At 40.5% G+C, this 19,133-nt stretch overlaps 1 protein-coding gene across 1 annotated transcript in view; it reads left to right on the top strand.

The window, feature by feature from the left end:
- Positions 1-19,133, top strand: part of CNTNAP5 (contactin associated protein family member 5) — a 260,487-nt gene that overhangs the window by 110,059 nt on the left and 131,295 nt on the right. Inside the window, exons 4-5 of the mRNA XM_058027494.1 lie at positions 11,331-11,478; positions 18,328-18,531. Of these exons, the coding sequence (XP_057883477.1) occupies positions 11,331-11,478; positions 18,328-18,531 (352 nt within the window). The remainder of the gene's footprint in view (positions 1-11,330; positions 11,479-18,327; positions 18,532-19,133) is intronic.

The following is a 19,133-nucleotide window of genomic DNA, read 5'->3' as shown; positions in this document are numbered from 1 at the left end:
AGTGACAGGCTTGGCCTAAAATTCCTGAGGCTGTGCTTTCCTGGTTAAAATGAGTGCATTTTGTCCATTTCTCTCCTGTAATCAAGAGTAATCAATGGACTTTAGCACAATCTATTCCTCAGGAAGTCACATGAACACCAGTATGGGGAGAAACTGGACTCTTTGAAAATTCTAACCTGACACTCTCCAAGGATACCATAAAATAAATGATCAGGGAGCCTGTAGAATTGTTGCATTTTCCTTTATTAATAATGCATTGATTTAGTGGTGTTTTAAGAAACTTCTGTCAAAGCTGTGTGTTCTCCACGTGGGTACTGGTTGAGGTGTTCATTAATGCTGTACTGCAGAAACTTGGTGAGTTCAAATGTGCATGAGACTGTAGCATTGATGCAGAAGCACTTGAGGGTATATCAGTGTCTTTACTAGAAGTTAAATTTATATATTTGCACAGTTCTCTTCTGTTTGCCAGAGAACCAGCTCATCTTTGAAGACTGAACTGTGAATGTACATCCTAGCCCAGCTTATTATTCAGGCCTCACTGTGTGCAAAGAGTTTGAAAGGAAATCTTGTAATAGGTTAATTTTCCTCTCTGTGGGTTGCATTGTCTAAAAACACTTGCTTCTTTCTTCCCTTCTTTGCTACTTTTCAAGGTGTAGCTACTCATACTGCTTTCAGGATAAAAAGAAAAATACCTTAAGCACAATGCCTTCATCTTAATATTTGCAAAAGATGTGTTAGGTGTTCTTATTTCTTGTTCTAAAGACGAGCTCTTTCATGGATCCTATTCATAGAGCCTTTCTTTCACCTATGATCAGGAGATAAAAAGAATAAAAGAGCCCTGTGTGCTGGATTTCATACCTCAGGAGAAGGGCTTGTTAAGGAGCTATTGATTTCCTTTCTCCTCAACTCCCCTTCTCTGTTCCCATACTTCCCCCCTACCCCAACTCCCACCACTTTTGCCATACTTTAATGGGAAATATTGACACCATTGGAGAGGCTTCTGAGATTTCTAGTTTTTAAGTGTTTGCCTAGCTATGATTTAAGGAAAAACTGTATGGAAGTGAAAGGAAAAAGGGCAGCTCACAAAGAGCAGCATCACATACCGTGCTGTTAGAGAGAAACAGGTTCTCTAGGATGATCCTCCTTGGGGAAAGGACATGGCAGAAACTGTTATCAAAGGTCTTAGGGACAGTCCAGTGTGATGCACAGCTTGCACATTTACAGAAACATTTATTGCATAGAAACTCCTCTTGTTGAAAGAAATTGTTTCCACCTTCCTTCTCTTGTGTTCATCCTCATGGGGGTAATGCTCATTTCAAAATCTGATTTTTGCAAGCATTGAAATTTCAAACTCCCTGAGAAATTCCCATAATCTTCTAATTTTTAAAATAAAAGTAGTAGAACAGTTTTTATTGATGGTCTGATGTGATCTTGGGCCTGCCAAGTGTATCACAACTCCATATGTCCCACCATAACAACAGTAACAGGTGTTATTTGTATGCCAGAAAAAAATTGCACTTCAGAGTCACAATTTCAGGCCTCCTCCTTGGATCACTAACAGAAAGTTAATTTTTTTTTTTTGTGCTATAGTTTAGAGAACATCATGATCTTCAGAGCCTACTGCTGAGGATTGTTTGGTGTGGTTGGCATAATGAAATGTGTGGTCGAAACTTAATGGGTAGACATTTGGAAGACATTGCACATTTGCCTGCCAAGATGCTGCAAAAGCTCATGTTACTTTATTGCAGGAGGAAGAGATGTGGTTTCTTTAAGTTGCTTTAGTGTCCTCAAGATTAATTTAATGTGGTTCGGTGATGGACCTCAATGTGAAAGTGCAACGACAAGACTCAAATGTAGGATGCTGCAAGCATTACAGTAACAGTTTTGTAGGAGGAAAGTATGTCAATTAAATTTAGCCCTCCTGTGGTAGAGACAAATTTGTGTAATTCACTCGGCCAAGACAGTGGCTGATGTACTTGAGCATGGTTTCATTGCTCTGAGGGGTGGGATTGTGGCTTCATTGCCACCCACATGGGAGAGCAGTAATGGGTAATAGTCTCAGGGCCGTACCAGGCTGGGAATTTTCCTGGTGATGTCCTTAACCCTGACCCCAGGAAGGGTGCAGGCTTCATAAGAGAAGGATCTGTCCAGAGTACTGAACCCTCTGGTCCCGGGAGAAAGGAGTTGCCTACTACTATAACCTGTCTTTTCTTCCTTATGGAAGTTGCTATAGGGCAGGGGGGAGGAAGGGTATAACAAGAAATATGTGTGCAGGCACCTGCATTTCAGTGCTTTATAGAACACTGGAGAAAATCAAGCCTACTTTTTTTTCTTCTTTCACAGGATATTGCTTTACTGATCCAAATGCAAATGCTATGAAACTTTATAACAGTGAAATAATGTAAGATAATGAAGCACAGTATTCATCTGAGGTCGCTGTTGCATGGAATAACTAACACCTCTCTGGTGTCATCTTGCTGGATCCGTCTGGCAAATTGCAACCAGAGAGATACTGAGTGTACAGCACCAGCTATTTAAATGTACTTTGATGAAGCTAAACACAGGGAAGGTTCCCAGAGTTCCCCCAACACTGCCAGACATAAACACATTCACTGCATTGTTAATCCCACTAATTTAATGTAAAGCATGAAGGTCTCCATGAGATTTATGCAGAACAGCTGAAATCTATGATTAGTGTTGGCAGCAGAAGAGCAGTTTCAGTCTGTTGGCTAAGGTTAATGTAGTCAAGGTACTAGGGAAATATTTATCGTTGTTGTGATTTAGTTTAAAATACTATCTTTATGTAGGATTGCCTTTAAGATAAAGTGCAGGAGGCTTAACAGAAGCAGGAATTAGCTGCCGACTTTAAGCTAAGACTTGTAATTTACAGGTTTAATTTTGCTGCTTGCTTCTTGCTTCTATTATTATTTATTTATGTAGCAGGGATGATATTAACAGCGATAACAGCTTCACCTCCAGGTGCTCCAAAGACAAAGCTGATTCTGAAATCTAAAGTAGGGATCCATTCTCCATGAATGCAATACAGTTTTGTGAGATGCAGCTTCACATATGTATGCAAAGGGTGTCTCAGTACAGTAAGGAAATTGCACTTGGTTCATTGCTGGGAAGAAGAAGGGCAACCTGCCCAACTACAGATTGGATCAGGCATTTGGGCTATATCTGTATGAGGAAATGGAAGAAGACAGAGACCATTTTCTCATCCTGAGGTCAAGTGATGTAGCTTGTGTATTATCCATTTGGTAAATTTGCTTTTCTTCAAAAGAGATCACTGTACCCAAGTCGCCTATTGGGAAAGGTCTCTGGCAGTTGCAGAATCTCAGACTTTGCCAAGGTACAGTTTGGCAGATTCTGGAAACAGATTGACACTAATTTGAACTGTTTAAAGCTCAAACTGTCCATTTCAGTATAGAAATGTGGTGTGGAACAAACCAATAAAATAAATTAGAATTTTCTTGGGGTAAATCAGAACAGGGGAAAAAATTTGCAAACCATTAAAAAGTTCTCCAATATTTTGTTTCATTTTCTTTGGTCTAAATAGAAGTGTTTCACTGCCCTTAAGGAACCCAAGAAACTTCATGTTTCTAATGTCACAATTAGACACTTTTTCATTTTGATACAGACTTTTTTAGAAAAGAATATTATATAGATTGCCTCAATGGCTTTTTTTTTTTTTTTAATTTTTTTGCTTGCAAAATATTTTGATGATGTAAAAATTATGGGGTTTATTGGAAACAGTGTGATTAGTTCTACCAACTGTCAGGAGAAAGATAATAAGCAGCATCCTTTATATAAATGTAGTTTACTTTGGGCAGTCATCTATCTGATGTTAATGATGATGTTAACAGCATTTGTTCCTGTGTTTGGAAAGCAGCTAACCAGACAGAAAGGTATGAACACAGTGTAATGGGCTAGATTAGCAGCAAATAACCTTCTCACTTGAGCAGATCATTTAGGGAAGTGATGAATTAGTATGGACACATTACTGCATCTCCTCTCCCCTACTTGTGCAGAAACTGCCAGTAGCTCAGAGGTGTCCAAATAATGCTCAGGAGCCCAGGTGGACACTGCATTGCTGGAGCACAGCAGTCAGCCCTCAGTAAGTAACAAGTGTAATGCAGTCCCAGTAGGACTCCTGCTTGATCAGGAGTCATTTTAATCCTTGCTGTGTAGGGAAGTTTAACTACCTCTTTGTAGATGATTTTTTTTTTTTTTTCCATTAGGGGGTAGAGGGATGAGATGGAGAGCTGTCACTTCCTCAGATAATATGTTATGGGAGGATAATTTTGACAGGTGCCTCTTCTATTCTTTTCCCCCCCCTGCTCCTCCCTAATAGCAGCTCTGACAGTGTGCCAGGGGATATTGTTTCTGAGGTTATTGTCTGACAGTGTGCCAGGGGATATTATTTCTGAAGTTCTTGTCAAGAATGGGTGTTTCACAAAGAAAAATGTAGCTGCTGTTGGGAAAGAAGAAACATAAGCAGAAAGGAGGTTTCTCTTTATGAAGGTAGAATAGGGTTGAGACTGGCTTGAGTCATAGTATTGGAGCTGGAAGCTGAAGCATGAGTCTGGACACAGGCTAATCAGCTCAGAAGGCTGTTAACCAGAAATAACTGTTTACCTTTTGTCATGAAGACTATGGTGCATTTATAGGAAAGAGACATGAAGTGGAAAGAGATGCTCAGAGGTGACTGATGTGCTAAGTGGACACAACCTGCCCTCCAGCTTTTGGTCCCTGGACGAGGCTGACAGCTGTTTTCTCTTGAGCTCAGGCTGAAACCTGCTTAAATTGGTGGAAAAACCTCCCATTTACTCTCCTAAGCAGACAAGTTCCTCCAAGTAAATTTACTTGGTTTCTGCCGAAGGTTTGAAAGAATACTGAAAGAAAATTTAACTTGCCTTTTGAGAAAGAGAGGTGGGAAAACAAAGTACTTAGGTTTGCCATCCATGTACCAAATGTAGCTCTGTGGTATTGCAAACAGGGCTCTAAACATCAGCTCTTAAAGGAGCTGAGCAGTCCCCCTTGTCATCCTTTCCTTCTCCCCACAGTCTGGCCCCCTCTAACATCAAAATAATATTTTTAAGGCCAGATGCTGAAAGAGAACAACTCCCAGGGGCCAGGTCCTGCTGTGAACTCCTGAGCTGGGCAGCTGCACTGAACTCACCCTCCAAACGAGGAGGAGCTTTTAGCAGCTCCCACTCTGGGCACGGGGAGATGGAGATGACAGCAAAGCAGTTTCACTGTGTTGCTTTGTGACAAGATATTAACAGTTCTGCCTTGATGTGTTAGGCAGGACTTTTTTCCATTACATAAGCAAAGCAACGTTTTTCGCCACTGGCATTCACAGGATGCAGAAATGGTAAAATGTGAAAAAACCCCAAATATTTAGACTTTGAAATTATGTTTTAGTTTTTATATCTTTTTGTGTTTTAGGGCTGAGCTGAGGTGAAAGAGGCAAGTTTCTACAATTGCCTGAACTGACAGTTACTTTTGTTTTGCAGCAGAAACTAAATGTATTTTTTAATTTTCATTGTTGGAGAAATTTGTAGCCACAAACCTGCCTAAGGTGCAGGTAGCAAACACTGATTAAGTATAATTTTTCTGCAAAAAGAAACCCTGTAGCATCCCATTAAAATCAGAGGGTGCTGAGTTTCCATATGGGGTGTTTATTGTGTCCTTGTCATGGTAGCCCTTGGTCTCTTTCCGCACATACAAGCAGAGACCTAGGACCCTGCCATAACTTGGTTTTAGTCACTGGCTTACTCCAAACCTGAATTTAGTACCCACACCCAATACCCCACTGAGTTGTATTCCAGATAGCACAAACTATAACAGAACAGAAATCCCATTGATTTTGGAGAAGATAAAAGTCAGAGTTTGTTTCAGCCTGAAAAATGTGAAAAGTTAGGCAATGCTTTCTCCTTCCTCTTTCAGATTTTCATGTTGTTTCTTCATTGAAAATTCTTTCTTTCCTTGAAGTGCATGTACACTCAAGTACTTGGGAGCCGTTCCCAGGAAGTTCTGTATCACTCCTAGCTCGTGATCTTTCTCATCTGGCTATGGAAGTTTAAAGGGGAGACTGACATTGTTTTGCTCATAAGTACTGCAGTTCTGGGATTTATGACCATCTTAGCTGCTTTTTGTCTCCCTTTGGTTCCCTCACTAAGCTCTGGATAGCTCGAATCAAGTGCCCTCTTGTCCTTTTTCTTCAGGCACTGGAGACGGCACACTCTGATGTCACAGGTGAAATTTGAAGGTGGAGTGCTCTTTTCTGTGCTTGTATTTCTTTTACTGAAGGTTGAAATGTTGTAAATTGCTAACATCTGTGTTGTATGCCCTCTGCACATTTATAATCTGATTATTTATTTCCCCTCAATTCAGCTCATAAGAGTTACTTGGACAGAAATGAGAGTTTTCAATATGTCTTAAAATATCTCTCCTAGAAGGTAGTTAACCTCAGGCCTGCCTGCTCGCCATGCAGGGCTGAGGATTGTGCAGGGGTTGCTGCTTGCATACTCATTTTGAGCCCATCCCATTACCTGTCTAACAAAGTGGGAGAGCAGAATGTATTCAGCAGAGAGCCTCTATGGGAAGCACCTTCTGCAAGTCTGTAAATAAGTTGCCATTTTATGTGCATAGAGTTCATGCAGGGGGAGGCTGAGATAAAGTCCTGCATCTGGTCTTATCTTTTGGATTAACTGGGCTTTCATGAGCAGACACTTGCCCCCAATTTCCACTTGTCTTTTGGGAGGTGGAGACAATCTAAGAGGTTGGCCAAAGGATGATCTGAAGCTCGTCAAGTCTCACTGGTATGATCTGGCATAGCTCTGAATTAATGCATGAGGTAAAGAAACCAATATGTGTCTTCAGGGTTATCAAACAACTGCTGTATTTCACCACAGTTGTGTGACATTCTCCTGAACTGCCCTTGAAAAGCTTTGGGGATCCCTCTGAATGGGAGAGTTGTGAAAATAGCCCATTTAGTCGAATCATTGTGTTTCCTGAGGGACTCATCCATGCAAATTCCAGGCAACAACAGCAGTTTTGAGATTTATGCTTCTTTTCAAAATTTTCTTTCTCATTTAAACTGGAATTCCATTTTGTCCTTTTCACTATAATCCACGAACTAGGTGAGCTGAGCGTTGGGAGGAGCACTGTGTCTGCTTGTCTCTGCCATCCTTCCCCACGTGCTGACAGCTGCTGCCCGAGAGGCAGCACTGAGCCGGTCGGACCCTGCTCCAAACCACTGCAGCTGCTCTCCCCTCACCTTTTCATGCCTTTGCTGGCTCATAAAAAAAGCCTCATAAAATATTACTGTGCTGCCGTGGTCTGTGTCACAGCAGAGCCCCATGCAGCCAGGCATTGTGGAACAAGCTTGGTCCGAGGGGCAGCCCTGGCCAGCTGTTAACCTTGTGGCCGCTGGCACTGGGGAAAAGCTTTTGCCTTCAAGAAGCTAGTGGCAAAATCTGGCACTAATGGAGCTCTTTGATTTATAAGCCCCATAGAATGCCAGAGGCAGAATTTCCCATGTAAATCATCTGTCTGTTGTGTTTACAGGGCTTGTTAAAAGACACAGATTGAGGGGCTGTGCTCCCTCCCAGAGCAACTGTGTTGCATGGGAAATGCAAGTGCTTTGTTTTCTGCACTTGTTCATCACTTTGGTCCTGGGAATTAATCCTTATCAACAACAAGTTGTAATAGAGGCCATTTCTCAAGAGGACTTCTGCCATTCTCACCAATAGGTTTACTGTTAATCAATATTTGAACCTCCAGGGCTGTGAAATCTGGTACTGCATCCTGCTTTCATCTCCTTAAATGGATGGATTTTTTCTGTGTCAGCTGTGGATCTTAAGTTTTCCAGTGACCGTCTGTGGCAATTGGTATTATTCAATCAATGGTCTACAGCCCACAGGTGGTTCATAAAGCATCAAAAGGTGATCTGTATAGCAGTGGGAGTTGGAAAGGAAAATCAAAGCAATCCTGAAGGCACACACACAGTGATACCCTGTTGGTAGCAGCAAGCAGGGATCTGCCAGCAGCACACAGAACCATCTCATAGGCACAGATCAATGGGTACAGCTTTGCCTGTGGATTTCCTTTCTCTAAAAGGGTCATTAGCTCTTTACTTATTAGAGGAACTTGAGAAAAAAAGTGCTCTAAGAGTGGTATTGGACCTCTGAATAATTTATTTTTACCAGTGTGGCTCTTTTGGTGTGGGAGGGATGTTTTTACATAGTTGCCCATCAGGTTTGGAGTGAACTAACTGATCCGGAGGCTGGATGTGAATAATTCTGGCTCTTGCTGAGGTGTTGAGGGAAGATCCCTAGCAGAGATGCCAGTGGGTGGGCAGCGAGATCAGCTTGCAGTGGGTGTGATACAGCTGTGAATCTTTTCCCTGGCAAAACTACAACCTCCTTGATGCACAGACAGTCCCTAAAGTTTGCTGAACCCTCCCAGCTTGTTTCACAGCATTAAGGTGTACTTCTTCTTTTGTCTCATACTTTTCACCTTCACTTTCACTCTAGTCACTGTGTTTTAAGCTTTTCTTCACAACTGGGAGGACTGGAAACCCTCTGTTCCCCCTTTGTTGTTTTTCTTCTTTCCTTTTTATCTTATTAAAGGTGAGACATTTACATAATCACAGGGCTCCAAGGACATGAGCCTTTGGAGCAAACAAACAGAAAACAACAGTCTCCTTTATGCATCTTATATATCCATAAGTGTCTTACTAAAAATGTGGGGACTGCCACAGCTACGACTGTGAGGCAGTCTCTACTGACAGTTTCATTAGTTTCTTGTTCTGAAAAGAACAAGATTTTTCACTTGAAATGTAAGGAAAAAAATCTAGGAAAGACTCTCTGCTGGAATTTGAAATTGGCTCCTATGTGAAAAGCAGTATGAGTAACATCAGGACATATAGAACTACTGTTTGTTCCACTCCTCAAAACATATCTGCTGTATTTGGTTAACTTTTAATTAACATCAACAAGAATCTCCATTAAAAAAAAATATAGCTTATTTTATGAGAGGTTCGTTAACTGTCATATCATACTTGTAGAAAACAAGATCTTGTGCATAAAAAGTTCAGAGCTAGAGGTATAGGAAAAGCAAAGCTTTGAGGACAACTGGGATAACCAGATTTTTCCCCTTTTCAGCCTGATAAGCTCCTAATAGAAATAATTTTACAGATCTGTAATGGATTAACCCCAACCATTACCTGAGCCCCACAGAGCTGCTCACTCTCCCTCTGTGGGATGGGGGAGAGAATTGGAAGATTAAACATGAGAAAACTCATGGGTTGAGATAAAGACAATTTAATGGGTAAAGCAAAAACCACTCACACTTTTGCAAGCAGAGCAAGGAATTCATTCTCCACTTCCCATGGGTAGGGAGATGTTCTGCCATTCCCAGGACATCCAGGCTCCATCACGTGTAATGATGACTTGGGAATACAAATTCCATCACTCTGGACATCCCGCTGTCCTTTCCCCAGCTCTGTGTGCTGCCAATGGGATGGGATATCCCTGTGGTCAGCTGGGGTGACCCCTCCCATCCTCCCATCCCCTCCAGTCTCCTCCCTGCTGGGATGAGGAGCAGAAAAGTCCTTGGCTCTGTGCAAGCACTGCTTGGCAATAACTAAATCATCTCTGTATTGTCAATGCTGTTTCCAGCACAAATCCAAAACACAGCCCCATGCAAACTACTATGAGGAGAATTAACTACACTTCAGCCAAAACCAGCACATGATCACATGTTTTGAAGGGTGGTTTTTCAAGGAGGTAACTGGGATTGTGAGAGATCATCTCAGTAACATAGTTCATCTTCAGAGGCAGGCAATAACAGCAATGAAATGCAAAGAATGTTTTAGGAAGGGAAATATATGTGGTCTTTTACATTCATGACTGGGTGGAAAATAAGGCCTATTGTATATAGAAGAGAATTTCCCCAAGTTACAGTTTTTAAGGTGAAATGAAATAAACAAGGTATGGTTTCAAAGGATTGTGCCTTAGAAATGTTCCAGAATATTGTTTATTTAATATAGTTCTAATAAAACAATTGAATTCTGAATTTAGTAAAACAAGAATATACTAGATTTGAGGTTTTACACCATCTATAATAACATTTGGAAAAATGTTGGAATGCTTGTGTTTGAGGAAAAAAAATGAATGGAGATGAACCCCTAATCTCTTTAACACATCCTTGAATCATCAAAATGAATTGTAGGTCTGCTTTAATGGGCTTATTCCAATTTTGCTCACAATTACATTGTGTTGGTGAATGGTACCAATTTTTTTCTGTCAATGCAGAAGCATTTTAAACTGGTACAACTTTTTGTGATGAAATTTTATGCTTACAAAATGCAGGACCTCTTTTACAAATATGGCTCTCCTGTGAGATTATGTTTTTCTGTGTTCTCTCTTTGCTTTTCATGTTTTACAAAACTGTTAGCTTCAAATTTCAATCCTAGCTGAATTACTGAAATGTTCTGAGGATTGCAGGAAGTCTGTGATATTCCTGGGCCAATATTACAGATAAGGGTGTAAAGATGAATTGAAAATGCTTCAGGCAGGAATACAGCCTTGAAGTTTTTCTGAAGGTTTGTCTTTGAAATCCCTCGGTCATTCTTCATCCATGAGAGAATTTCCTCTTGCTAAGTTATAATTCTGACTTGGGCCATTAATTTTGGCTTGCTGTTGCAGGCAATTAATTAAATAGGTAAGGAAAGAAATTAAATTATTATGTTTGCATGCTTTAGCTCTCTGGGGTGCAAACACAGTCAAAACGCTGATTCTCCTGTGTACTTACTCAGGCTTTTATCTCCTCCTGTTCCTTGCTTAAGTTTTCTGTTGGTATCTGGAAGTCCTGCTCTTCTTCCCAGACTCTCAAGAACTTTAGTGGCTTGTGTCTATCATTTAGTGCTTCCATGAGTGCACCAAAGGCTAAATCATGCCCCGTCTTTCACTGTGCTGACAGGACTCTGATTATTTTAGGGGTTGATGGAGTATTACAGTGCACAGGAATAGCCTGGCTTAGGAGAAATTGTGCAGCATCTTCAGCACCATCCCCATCTACAACCTGCTTTTGTAACTCTGTGTGTACATCCCCGCTCTGCTGAGGTGCTGCTGTCTCCCTTGTTTCCCTTCATAAGAGATGCAGCACTTAGCAGAGAACTTGACAATCAATTTAAATAATTTTAGGTAATTTTTGAGACTAAGAATCGTGAAGAGGAGTGGCAGTTCACAGCCTTTGTTCAGAGTGCTGCATTCGCCTCTTGTTGCTCAATGTCTCACCAAGGTTTTTTGTCCTTCCAGGTTTTCACAGGGAACAGCAATGCTGACAGTGTGGTGCACCACAAACTGCTGCACTCGGTGAAAGCTCGATTCCTGCGCTTCATCCCCCTGAGGTGGAACGTTGGTGGGCGGGTAGGACTGAGAGTTGAGGTCTTCGGCTGCTCTTACAGTAAGTGGCTGCATCTTAACCCACATTTTGTCAAAGAGCTTTTACTTGGTGCTGGTGGTGCTGTGGGAAAAGTGCAGTAAAAGTTTTATGAGTTAGAATGTAACATGAAACACATTGCCATTGTTTATTTTTTATATTAGTTGCTCTTGCCTCTCTGCCCAGGGATGTGCTGCCCATCTCACTCAGCTGGTGGAGCCTCCTCAGGGCTGAGCCCACTACAGAGCAATTTGCTGCTTCTGGGAGAGCCAGGCAGTCACATGCTGCAAAACCTCCTGCCCACTGAAGGTCACAAGGCTAATTAGTAGCTCTATAGTGCTATATTTGCCTAAAAAGTTCATTTGTGAGTTTATGGCCAGTTACCTAGCTGTGAAGTTCTTTGGATTCTGCAGCTCTGGTTGTATTTGGAGTTGATGACTTTATAGCTTCAGAGTGCAGAAAACCTATCTGCTGATTTAATTGCCTTTACACAACAGCTTTCTTTGGCTGCTCTTAAGACGAGATGGTCTTTGATGATATAGTCTGTAGTGTTTAGGCTTTGGAGCAGCTGGTAAATGTTGCTGGCTTGGGGTGTTTTGGTGAGAAATCTTGTCATAATGCTGCAGATGTATGACCTATGGCTGTGACAGACTGAATGTAAGGCAAAAGGACTGATGGTGCTCCATTGCAGAAAATGGAAGTCCACTCATGAGGAAAAACAAGTCCAATATTTATTTCTCAGGTGACTTTTTGTTAATTTTTGTGACTTGAGATGCTGCTGGAAATGGGGGAGATTTTGTTGTGTAGAGTTCAGGGGATTAACAACATTTTACTGATAAATTCAGAGTGGTGTGGCACAAGTGACCATCATGTGACACCACTGTACTGGTACATCTCCCAATTTAGCTTAGGTCCTTATCTGTTCCTCTACGCACAGATAATGGGCTGTAGCAGAATAGGCATGAAAACTATTTGGGAGAAAACCTAAATTCATCTAAGCTAAATGAAAGAGAAGTTTATTGAACTTTTTGAGTCATGTTCCCACTGAACAAAGACACAACTTCAGGATTTTCTGAGGCCTTGTCACTGCCCATTGATCTTAGGACTGCTTCCCGTGGTTTGACAGGAAGATTCTTATGGTCTCTATGTAGGTCTATCACATCCATTCAGCTTCTTCTAGATGCTGTTTGTCCACCTGTACAGGCACTGTTGACTGACCTACAACCACCTGGTCTGGATGCCCAGCCATTAGGGCAAGAGACCTTTTCCAGGTATATAAGTGAACATGTGAACTGAAAGCTGAAATTCAGAATCAATTGCCTTTGGTGACATAATCCTGAAACAGCCAGCTAATATCTTTTCAAGAGCTTTCTTCTTCCAGACCTCTGCAGTGAAGAGTACAGTCCAAACAGTTGTGTAACAAATAGAACTTGAACTTTGGGAAGATTGAAACTTTTGTGGCTGTTTTTTCTTTTTTTGATAGTAGTCCATGTAATCTACTACATGAGCACTACTTTCATGTCAGACTGTGGTTGTGTTTTCTGTGATACAAAGAAGATTTCAGAATCACTTGCAGGCTGAGTTGCCTTGTGTTATCATCTAAGTCTTCATCTTTGTCCTGTACCCTGTAGTTGCAGGAAATAAAAGTGCTTGTGTAGAATTAAGGTATGAGATTAAAGTGAGCCAGAAAAGAAATAAAGGGATTCATAAAACTTTTACAGGGTGTTGAAATATTCATTCCATTTATATAAATGTGCCATTCACATTTCTCTCTGGCAAATTGCATATGCCAAGCAATACCTGTCTACAAGTTGTGCTTGTATAGTTTTACTGACTTGGCTACTCCTAACCCAGACACACCAGCACTGTACAAAAGATGTTTGATCATTTTTAAAATGTCATCTTTAGTGTATACTGACAGAATATCTGCTGCAGATCCTGAGCTGGTGTACAACTACATAAATGCATTTTGTAAAGTTGATAGGAGACAGACTCATCCACTGTGTTCAGTTGTAGCATAAGAAATATTAATAATCTGGGGAAAAAAATTTAAAATTGCAAAGCTTAAGTTTCTAGAAACAGGCTGTTGAACAAGCCAGAGAGGACACTGAAATAGAAGAACAAGTGTATTGAATGTGCACCATCTTCATGCATGCATCTATATGTACATGAAAGAGGGGATGGGATGCTGAGAGAAGAAACAGCAGCAGCTGGTATAAATCCATCTGTAAGAGCCATGTATGGCCTCCCTGCTGCCTTTTTAGGTGAATGTGACAGTCTTGTGGCAGCAGAAGGCTCTGTTATCTCATTTTTGGTATTGGACTTTCCTATGCAGTATTCTCTGCTTGAGAGGCCCCAGGAACACAATCCTGTGCTAACTTTTGCAAGTGCAGCTTTCATTGATGGCTGTTTAGTAGGGGGCACAGGGCAGGTCTTGTAGGTCACCTGCCTGGTGACACTCTGCCAGGACATGCTGAGGAATCCTGCTGAGTGCACTGGATGCCAGAGTGGGTAACAGCCTGTGATGGAACTGTGCTGCTGCTGAATGGCACTTACTGTTGTTTATTGCTTCTGCTAGAAATAATGTACTATGAATTTATTCCTCAAGTCTCCCTGTCAAACAAAGGAGCTTTCATTTTTGTCTTTTTTTTTTTTTTTTCTTCTTCTTCTTCTCTTTTTCTTTTCACCCTCTATTTGGCTGCCAGTTGATATTGTTTCTTTGGAAAAATAAAAACATGTTTTGAACAGAAAAGCTATTTCAGATTATGAGTGTACCTGATCCTATCCCTACATATTGAATTTCCTATGAATAAAGGACTCCAAGGCCATCACAGAAGTGTAATTCACAGATAGCCTGCTAAATGTTTACTTTTTTCAGAAAGTATGTATTTAAATGAAAGTGATTACATTTTTTTAAACTCCTGTAAATATCTCATCAGATATCCTCAAAATAGGATCTTGAAAATAGGAAGGAGATGATGATCTGAAAACATACATTAATGTTTCCTGTTCAGAAAAGGATTGATGATGAGTTCTGTGGAAAGTTCCATGCAGAAATACGTGTAAGCCCTTGCTATCCCTTTGCAGCAGTGGCTCCAGCAGTGTATTTGTAACAGATAAGCAGAGCTGCAGCAGAGGACATGCTCAGACAAATGGGAAACCAATTGCTTTTGATGTTGGAGGTGGCAAGGGGCAACAAGTGTATCTTTATACTTGGGAAAAGTCTTGTTAGCTTAGCACAAGGGAAAAGAAAATTGCTGGCACAACTGCTTTTATAGGATAAGATTTATAGGTGCATTGAAGATGCTGATCATATTCTGTAACTGGTTAACAGCCCAAGGTGCATAAGCAGAATTGGGTGTATGTGCAGTTAACAGGCTGGGATACCACAGGAGAAACAATGATAGGGTGTGAGACAGGGTGTCTTGTGAGAGCAGAATTCTTCATTTGCAGTTCAGAACTCTGATTTCTTGTACTTTGCTGCCATTGCTTTGGGGAATATGATCTGATATTGTGCCTTTTTATTAAATGATATTTTTACTAGATTCTTTTTCTTTCTTTTTTTCTCTTTCTTTTTTTTTTTCTTTTCCCCCACCTTCCTTCATCCTCTCCTTTGTCTTCCTATGAGATAGAAAATAACTCACTGCAGAGAACTGCTTAATGTCTGATGGTCCTTGACCAGTCATGTTTGTAATCAAATGCACAAGGTAAATACCCACATGATTCCTTACCCAAATGAAGCTGAGATTTTTGACAGGGATAAAGCTACATGGCAGAACAGTCACCTCTGAAGTAGTCATTCACATGCATCCTTGGGTTGCATGTCTGAGAGAGAAGTGGGATGGCTTTAGGGTCATTCAATGCTGTGAGTGGCCAGGGGACGCATCTGTTCAGACCAGGAGTTGTCCTCTTCCCTTCTGCCAGCAGTTAAAGATTCTGTTCATTGGTGCAAGCTCGAGACTGAAAATTCCTGTCTCACATGGCAACTGTTCCTAGAGTTATTCTTGGTCTAGAATATCTTTGTTAAGTAAGTGTTCCCTTTCCCCAAAGTCACTGGGAGGAAGGACTCTCTTCTTGAGTGTGGCTGTGTATCCTCTCTGCTGCTGGGAGCAGATTGCTGCACGAGCAGGCTCTGTGCTCTCGCTGCTGCCAGCCTGCCAACAGCCTTGTTGATGAGGACAGTGTAGAGAGGAGCCCAGAATGAGTAAAGTCTGTCTTCAGGAGCGTAAGAACACCAGCAGGCAGTGCAGGATGAAATCGCATGTTGTGTTTTAGTCTGTTATTGCTGCAGATTTTCTGAGACTTGAAACATTTTGGATCCCTGTTCTCCTGCTGGAAGAGGGTTATGGACATACATGGACTACAGAAGCACTAAGCAAACACCAAGCAGGTTTTCTGGAGTGGCTGTTTTTAACAGGAACCAACGATTTGTTGTCATGCAAACTGCCACTAATGACTTTTGGCTGCCAGTGTTAGCATTTATTTGACATATTCTCGTTTCATTCAGGGCTATTTATTGGCCAATGTGCTCACAACTGATAATTAGTGGAGCAGAGCTTTTCAGAAACAAGTTTTCCTTTGTGATATGCTCTGTAAATGTCAGCAGTAGAGCTCTTCAAGAAATCATGTTATGCTGTGGCTTAATGGAGAGTTAAGAACAAGAACTGAAGTGTGAATTTAGACTGGCTGGAGCCTTGGATCTTAGGAATAAGATTTAAAGGGGACACTTTTTGAGCAGCATTGAATCAGGACATCCTTGCTCCTGAAGTACCTTTGTTTTTAAGAGCTAGGAGAAAAATCAACTTTAGTTGAAAAATGCCCTGGAAATCAAAGACTTTAAATTCTTCATAAGCTATTTCCTAATTGCTGCCTGTGTTGAAATGAAGCCATTTTTATAAGACACTTGTGATTTACTTTAACCAAATTGTAATATTTAATGTAGTTAGGGGAAATTCACAAGAACTAAACTATGAATTTAATTCCCTTTATAGAAACTGGCAGTCACGGTGTCAATAGAGAGAAGTCAGAAATTCTGAAGAATCTGTTTCATAACACCTAATTCCGAAGTTAAAAACAGATGGCAGGAATACTTTCGTATTTGTAATAATTCCTAAACTAACAACTGTTCCACACATGCAGGGAAACAGCCTATTATAATTCTGACATCACAGATAAGTTGGTCTTAGTTTATTCAAGAGTGAATTTTCCCCAGGACTGAGTTTCTTTGTAGTTTTAGTCTCATAAAAAAAATCAGTTGCTTTTGATTTGGCATTAAGTTGGCTATGGAGTTACAGAATTTTGCATCAAATTGAAGTGTTGTGCTCCCTACAAGTTTGTAAGTGTGCCATCAAACTCCTGTACAAACTGTCATACTGATACGCAGAAATTTTCATGATAGTTTCCATGGTAACAAATCGTTAACAGCTGTTTTATTTTCTGAGCTTTTAATAGTTGTTAATTGCAGACCTCTTTAATTTTTTCACTAAAAAAAAAAAAAAAAGAGAGAAAAAAGGTTAAAACCCTCTCCCCCAGCTCTTAGTATTTTTGTTTTTTAAAAAGGAGCCGATGAAACTAGTGTTAATGCTTAAAAGGATAAAAGAGCTCTCAATGGAGTTAAGGTGACTTAAATTACTGACTTGAATCACAATACAGTTGCTGATGGGAAGTCTTGATCCTATGAACCTCTCAGTTATTTTTCAGAAGAAAATAGAAAACTGATAGCTTTGGTTTATCATTGAAATGTATGATTTGCAAAGAGAGAGTCTACATTCTTTCTTCTTGGGCACTAGGAAGTTGTTACTTGGTTTTGTGCCTTTGCCTCAGTAGTTATGTAGTTTAATAAACCTCTGTTCAAATTCTTCATTGTCTGGTATTCTTAATTTTTAATATTTTTCTTAACAATAGAAAATACCAATTGACAAAATTGATGCTTTATACATAAATTGTGTCAAATTGCATTTGGATAGAAATTGGAATTGAAGTAATGTATGTCAGTCAGATGGTGTGTACAAGATATTAGTTAAAAGTATTTAAAGCTACCTGAAATATCCTGGTTAGAGATGCATTACAATTTTGTTTAAAAATATGTTTTACCTAAAAGACAATTTTTTAAAGCAGAGAGAGTACTTCAGGCTGCTCCTGCCAAAGAAAATATTAATTGCAAGTGAGGAACAGAAAGCTTGTTTCCTACCAGAATGATTGGGATTTTAGAGGCTGGCTGTAGGGGAAAATATGTTTCTAATAGGATTTTCAAAGGTGTATAATCAGTTTAGATGCCCAGTTCCCATGAAATCTCTTCAAAAGCTTTTTGAATTGATATTTGACTATCCCTGCCAGCCTAGTCAATTTGCATGCAGGAACATGGCTGATAAATGCCCATCACAAGCAAGCAGCCAGCCCTCGGAGGCTGAGGGGATCCTTATCAGAATGCAGAGGTGGATGCAGGCATGCAGGAACAGCTCAACAGACTCTTGTGAAGCTACAGAAGTGGAGTGAGTACTGAAGTGTTCAAAGTAATGAATAACATCCTGAATGCATTTGAGAGGAACAGCAAATGTGGCAAGGGATGTTCTGGAGATCTGAATATGATGGGAGGCACCTGTTCTGTTCTCGAAAGTTAAATGAGAGAGAAGTGTTGTATGAGGAAGGCAAGTGCAGAGGGGTTCTGGTTTTATCCTCATATTCGCTTTCTCTGGCAGAGGGAGAGGATTGGAAATGGATGAAATGTGATTTCCCAAATGACCTGTACATCCTGTGGATGTACACTCAGAACAATACCTGACTCCAAACTGTATTTGAAAAGATCCTGAAAAAAATGCAATCCCTCTTCTGATGCTGCCCCTCCTTGCCATTTTGCCATTTTCTTTCTTCCAGAGTCAGATATTGCAGACTTTGATGGCAGAAGTTCACTTCTCTACAGGTTCAATCAGAAGCTTATGAGCACATTCAAAGATGTAGTTTCCTTGAAGTTCAAGAGCATGCAGGGGGATGGAGTCTTATTCCATGGAGAAGGTCAGCGTGGAGACTACATAACCTTGGAACTGCAGAAAGGGAAGCTCTCCTTGCACCTCAACCTAGGTAAGGGTAATTAGGATCATGGTTTTGCATATAAATCTGTTATTTTTATTAGACAGTATCTGCAAACTTCAGCTGATATCAACATTCTGTGTGCTGATGTCATGCAGGACATGGCAGCTGAGCTAAGAGACCTTGGCTACTCTAACTAGTGTTGAGCAAGGCAGAACTGCTCAATGGCTGCTTCAGATTCTTCACATAGCTCCTTTTTTCTTCTTTTTTCTTTTCTTTTTTTTTTGCATGTGTGTGGGATTTTTATATTATTTTTAAGAACAGCATTCTCAGGAAGTGGTCTTTGGTCTGCAGGAAAGGCTTATTTTTGGTTTGTGTCTAATTTTTTTCCATTCACTCAGTGATTCAGAGCTGAGCTGAGAGTACAGAATTTCAATGATAACATTCTGGTCAAAACATTGTTCACACTGCTGCATGTTTTCTCCTGAAAACTCTGAATATTCCTTCTTCAATATCTGTAAGGCTATCACTGTGCAATCATGTTGGATCAGAGCATCAGAGGAAAGGCTGTCTTTTTTTTTTTACTGTAGAATGATGCTTGTTTTTTTCCCTGATGGATACACTGAAGCACTTTGAGGCTACTCCAATAGGAA

This window comes from Melospiza georgiana, chromosome 7, assembly GCF_028018845.1.
Source record: "Melospiza georgiana isolate bMelGeo1 chromosome 7, bMelGeo1.pri, whole genome shotgun sequence".
NCBI classification, from domain to species: domain Eukaryota; kingdom Metazoa; phylum Chordata; class Aves; order Passeriformes; family Passerellidae; genus Melospiza; species Melospiza georgiana.
This window is presented reverse-complemented; position numbering and strand designations above follow the sequence as displayed.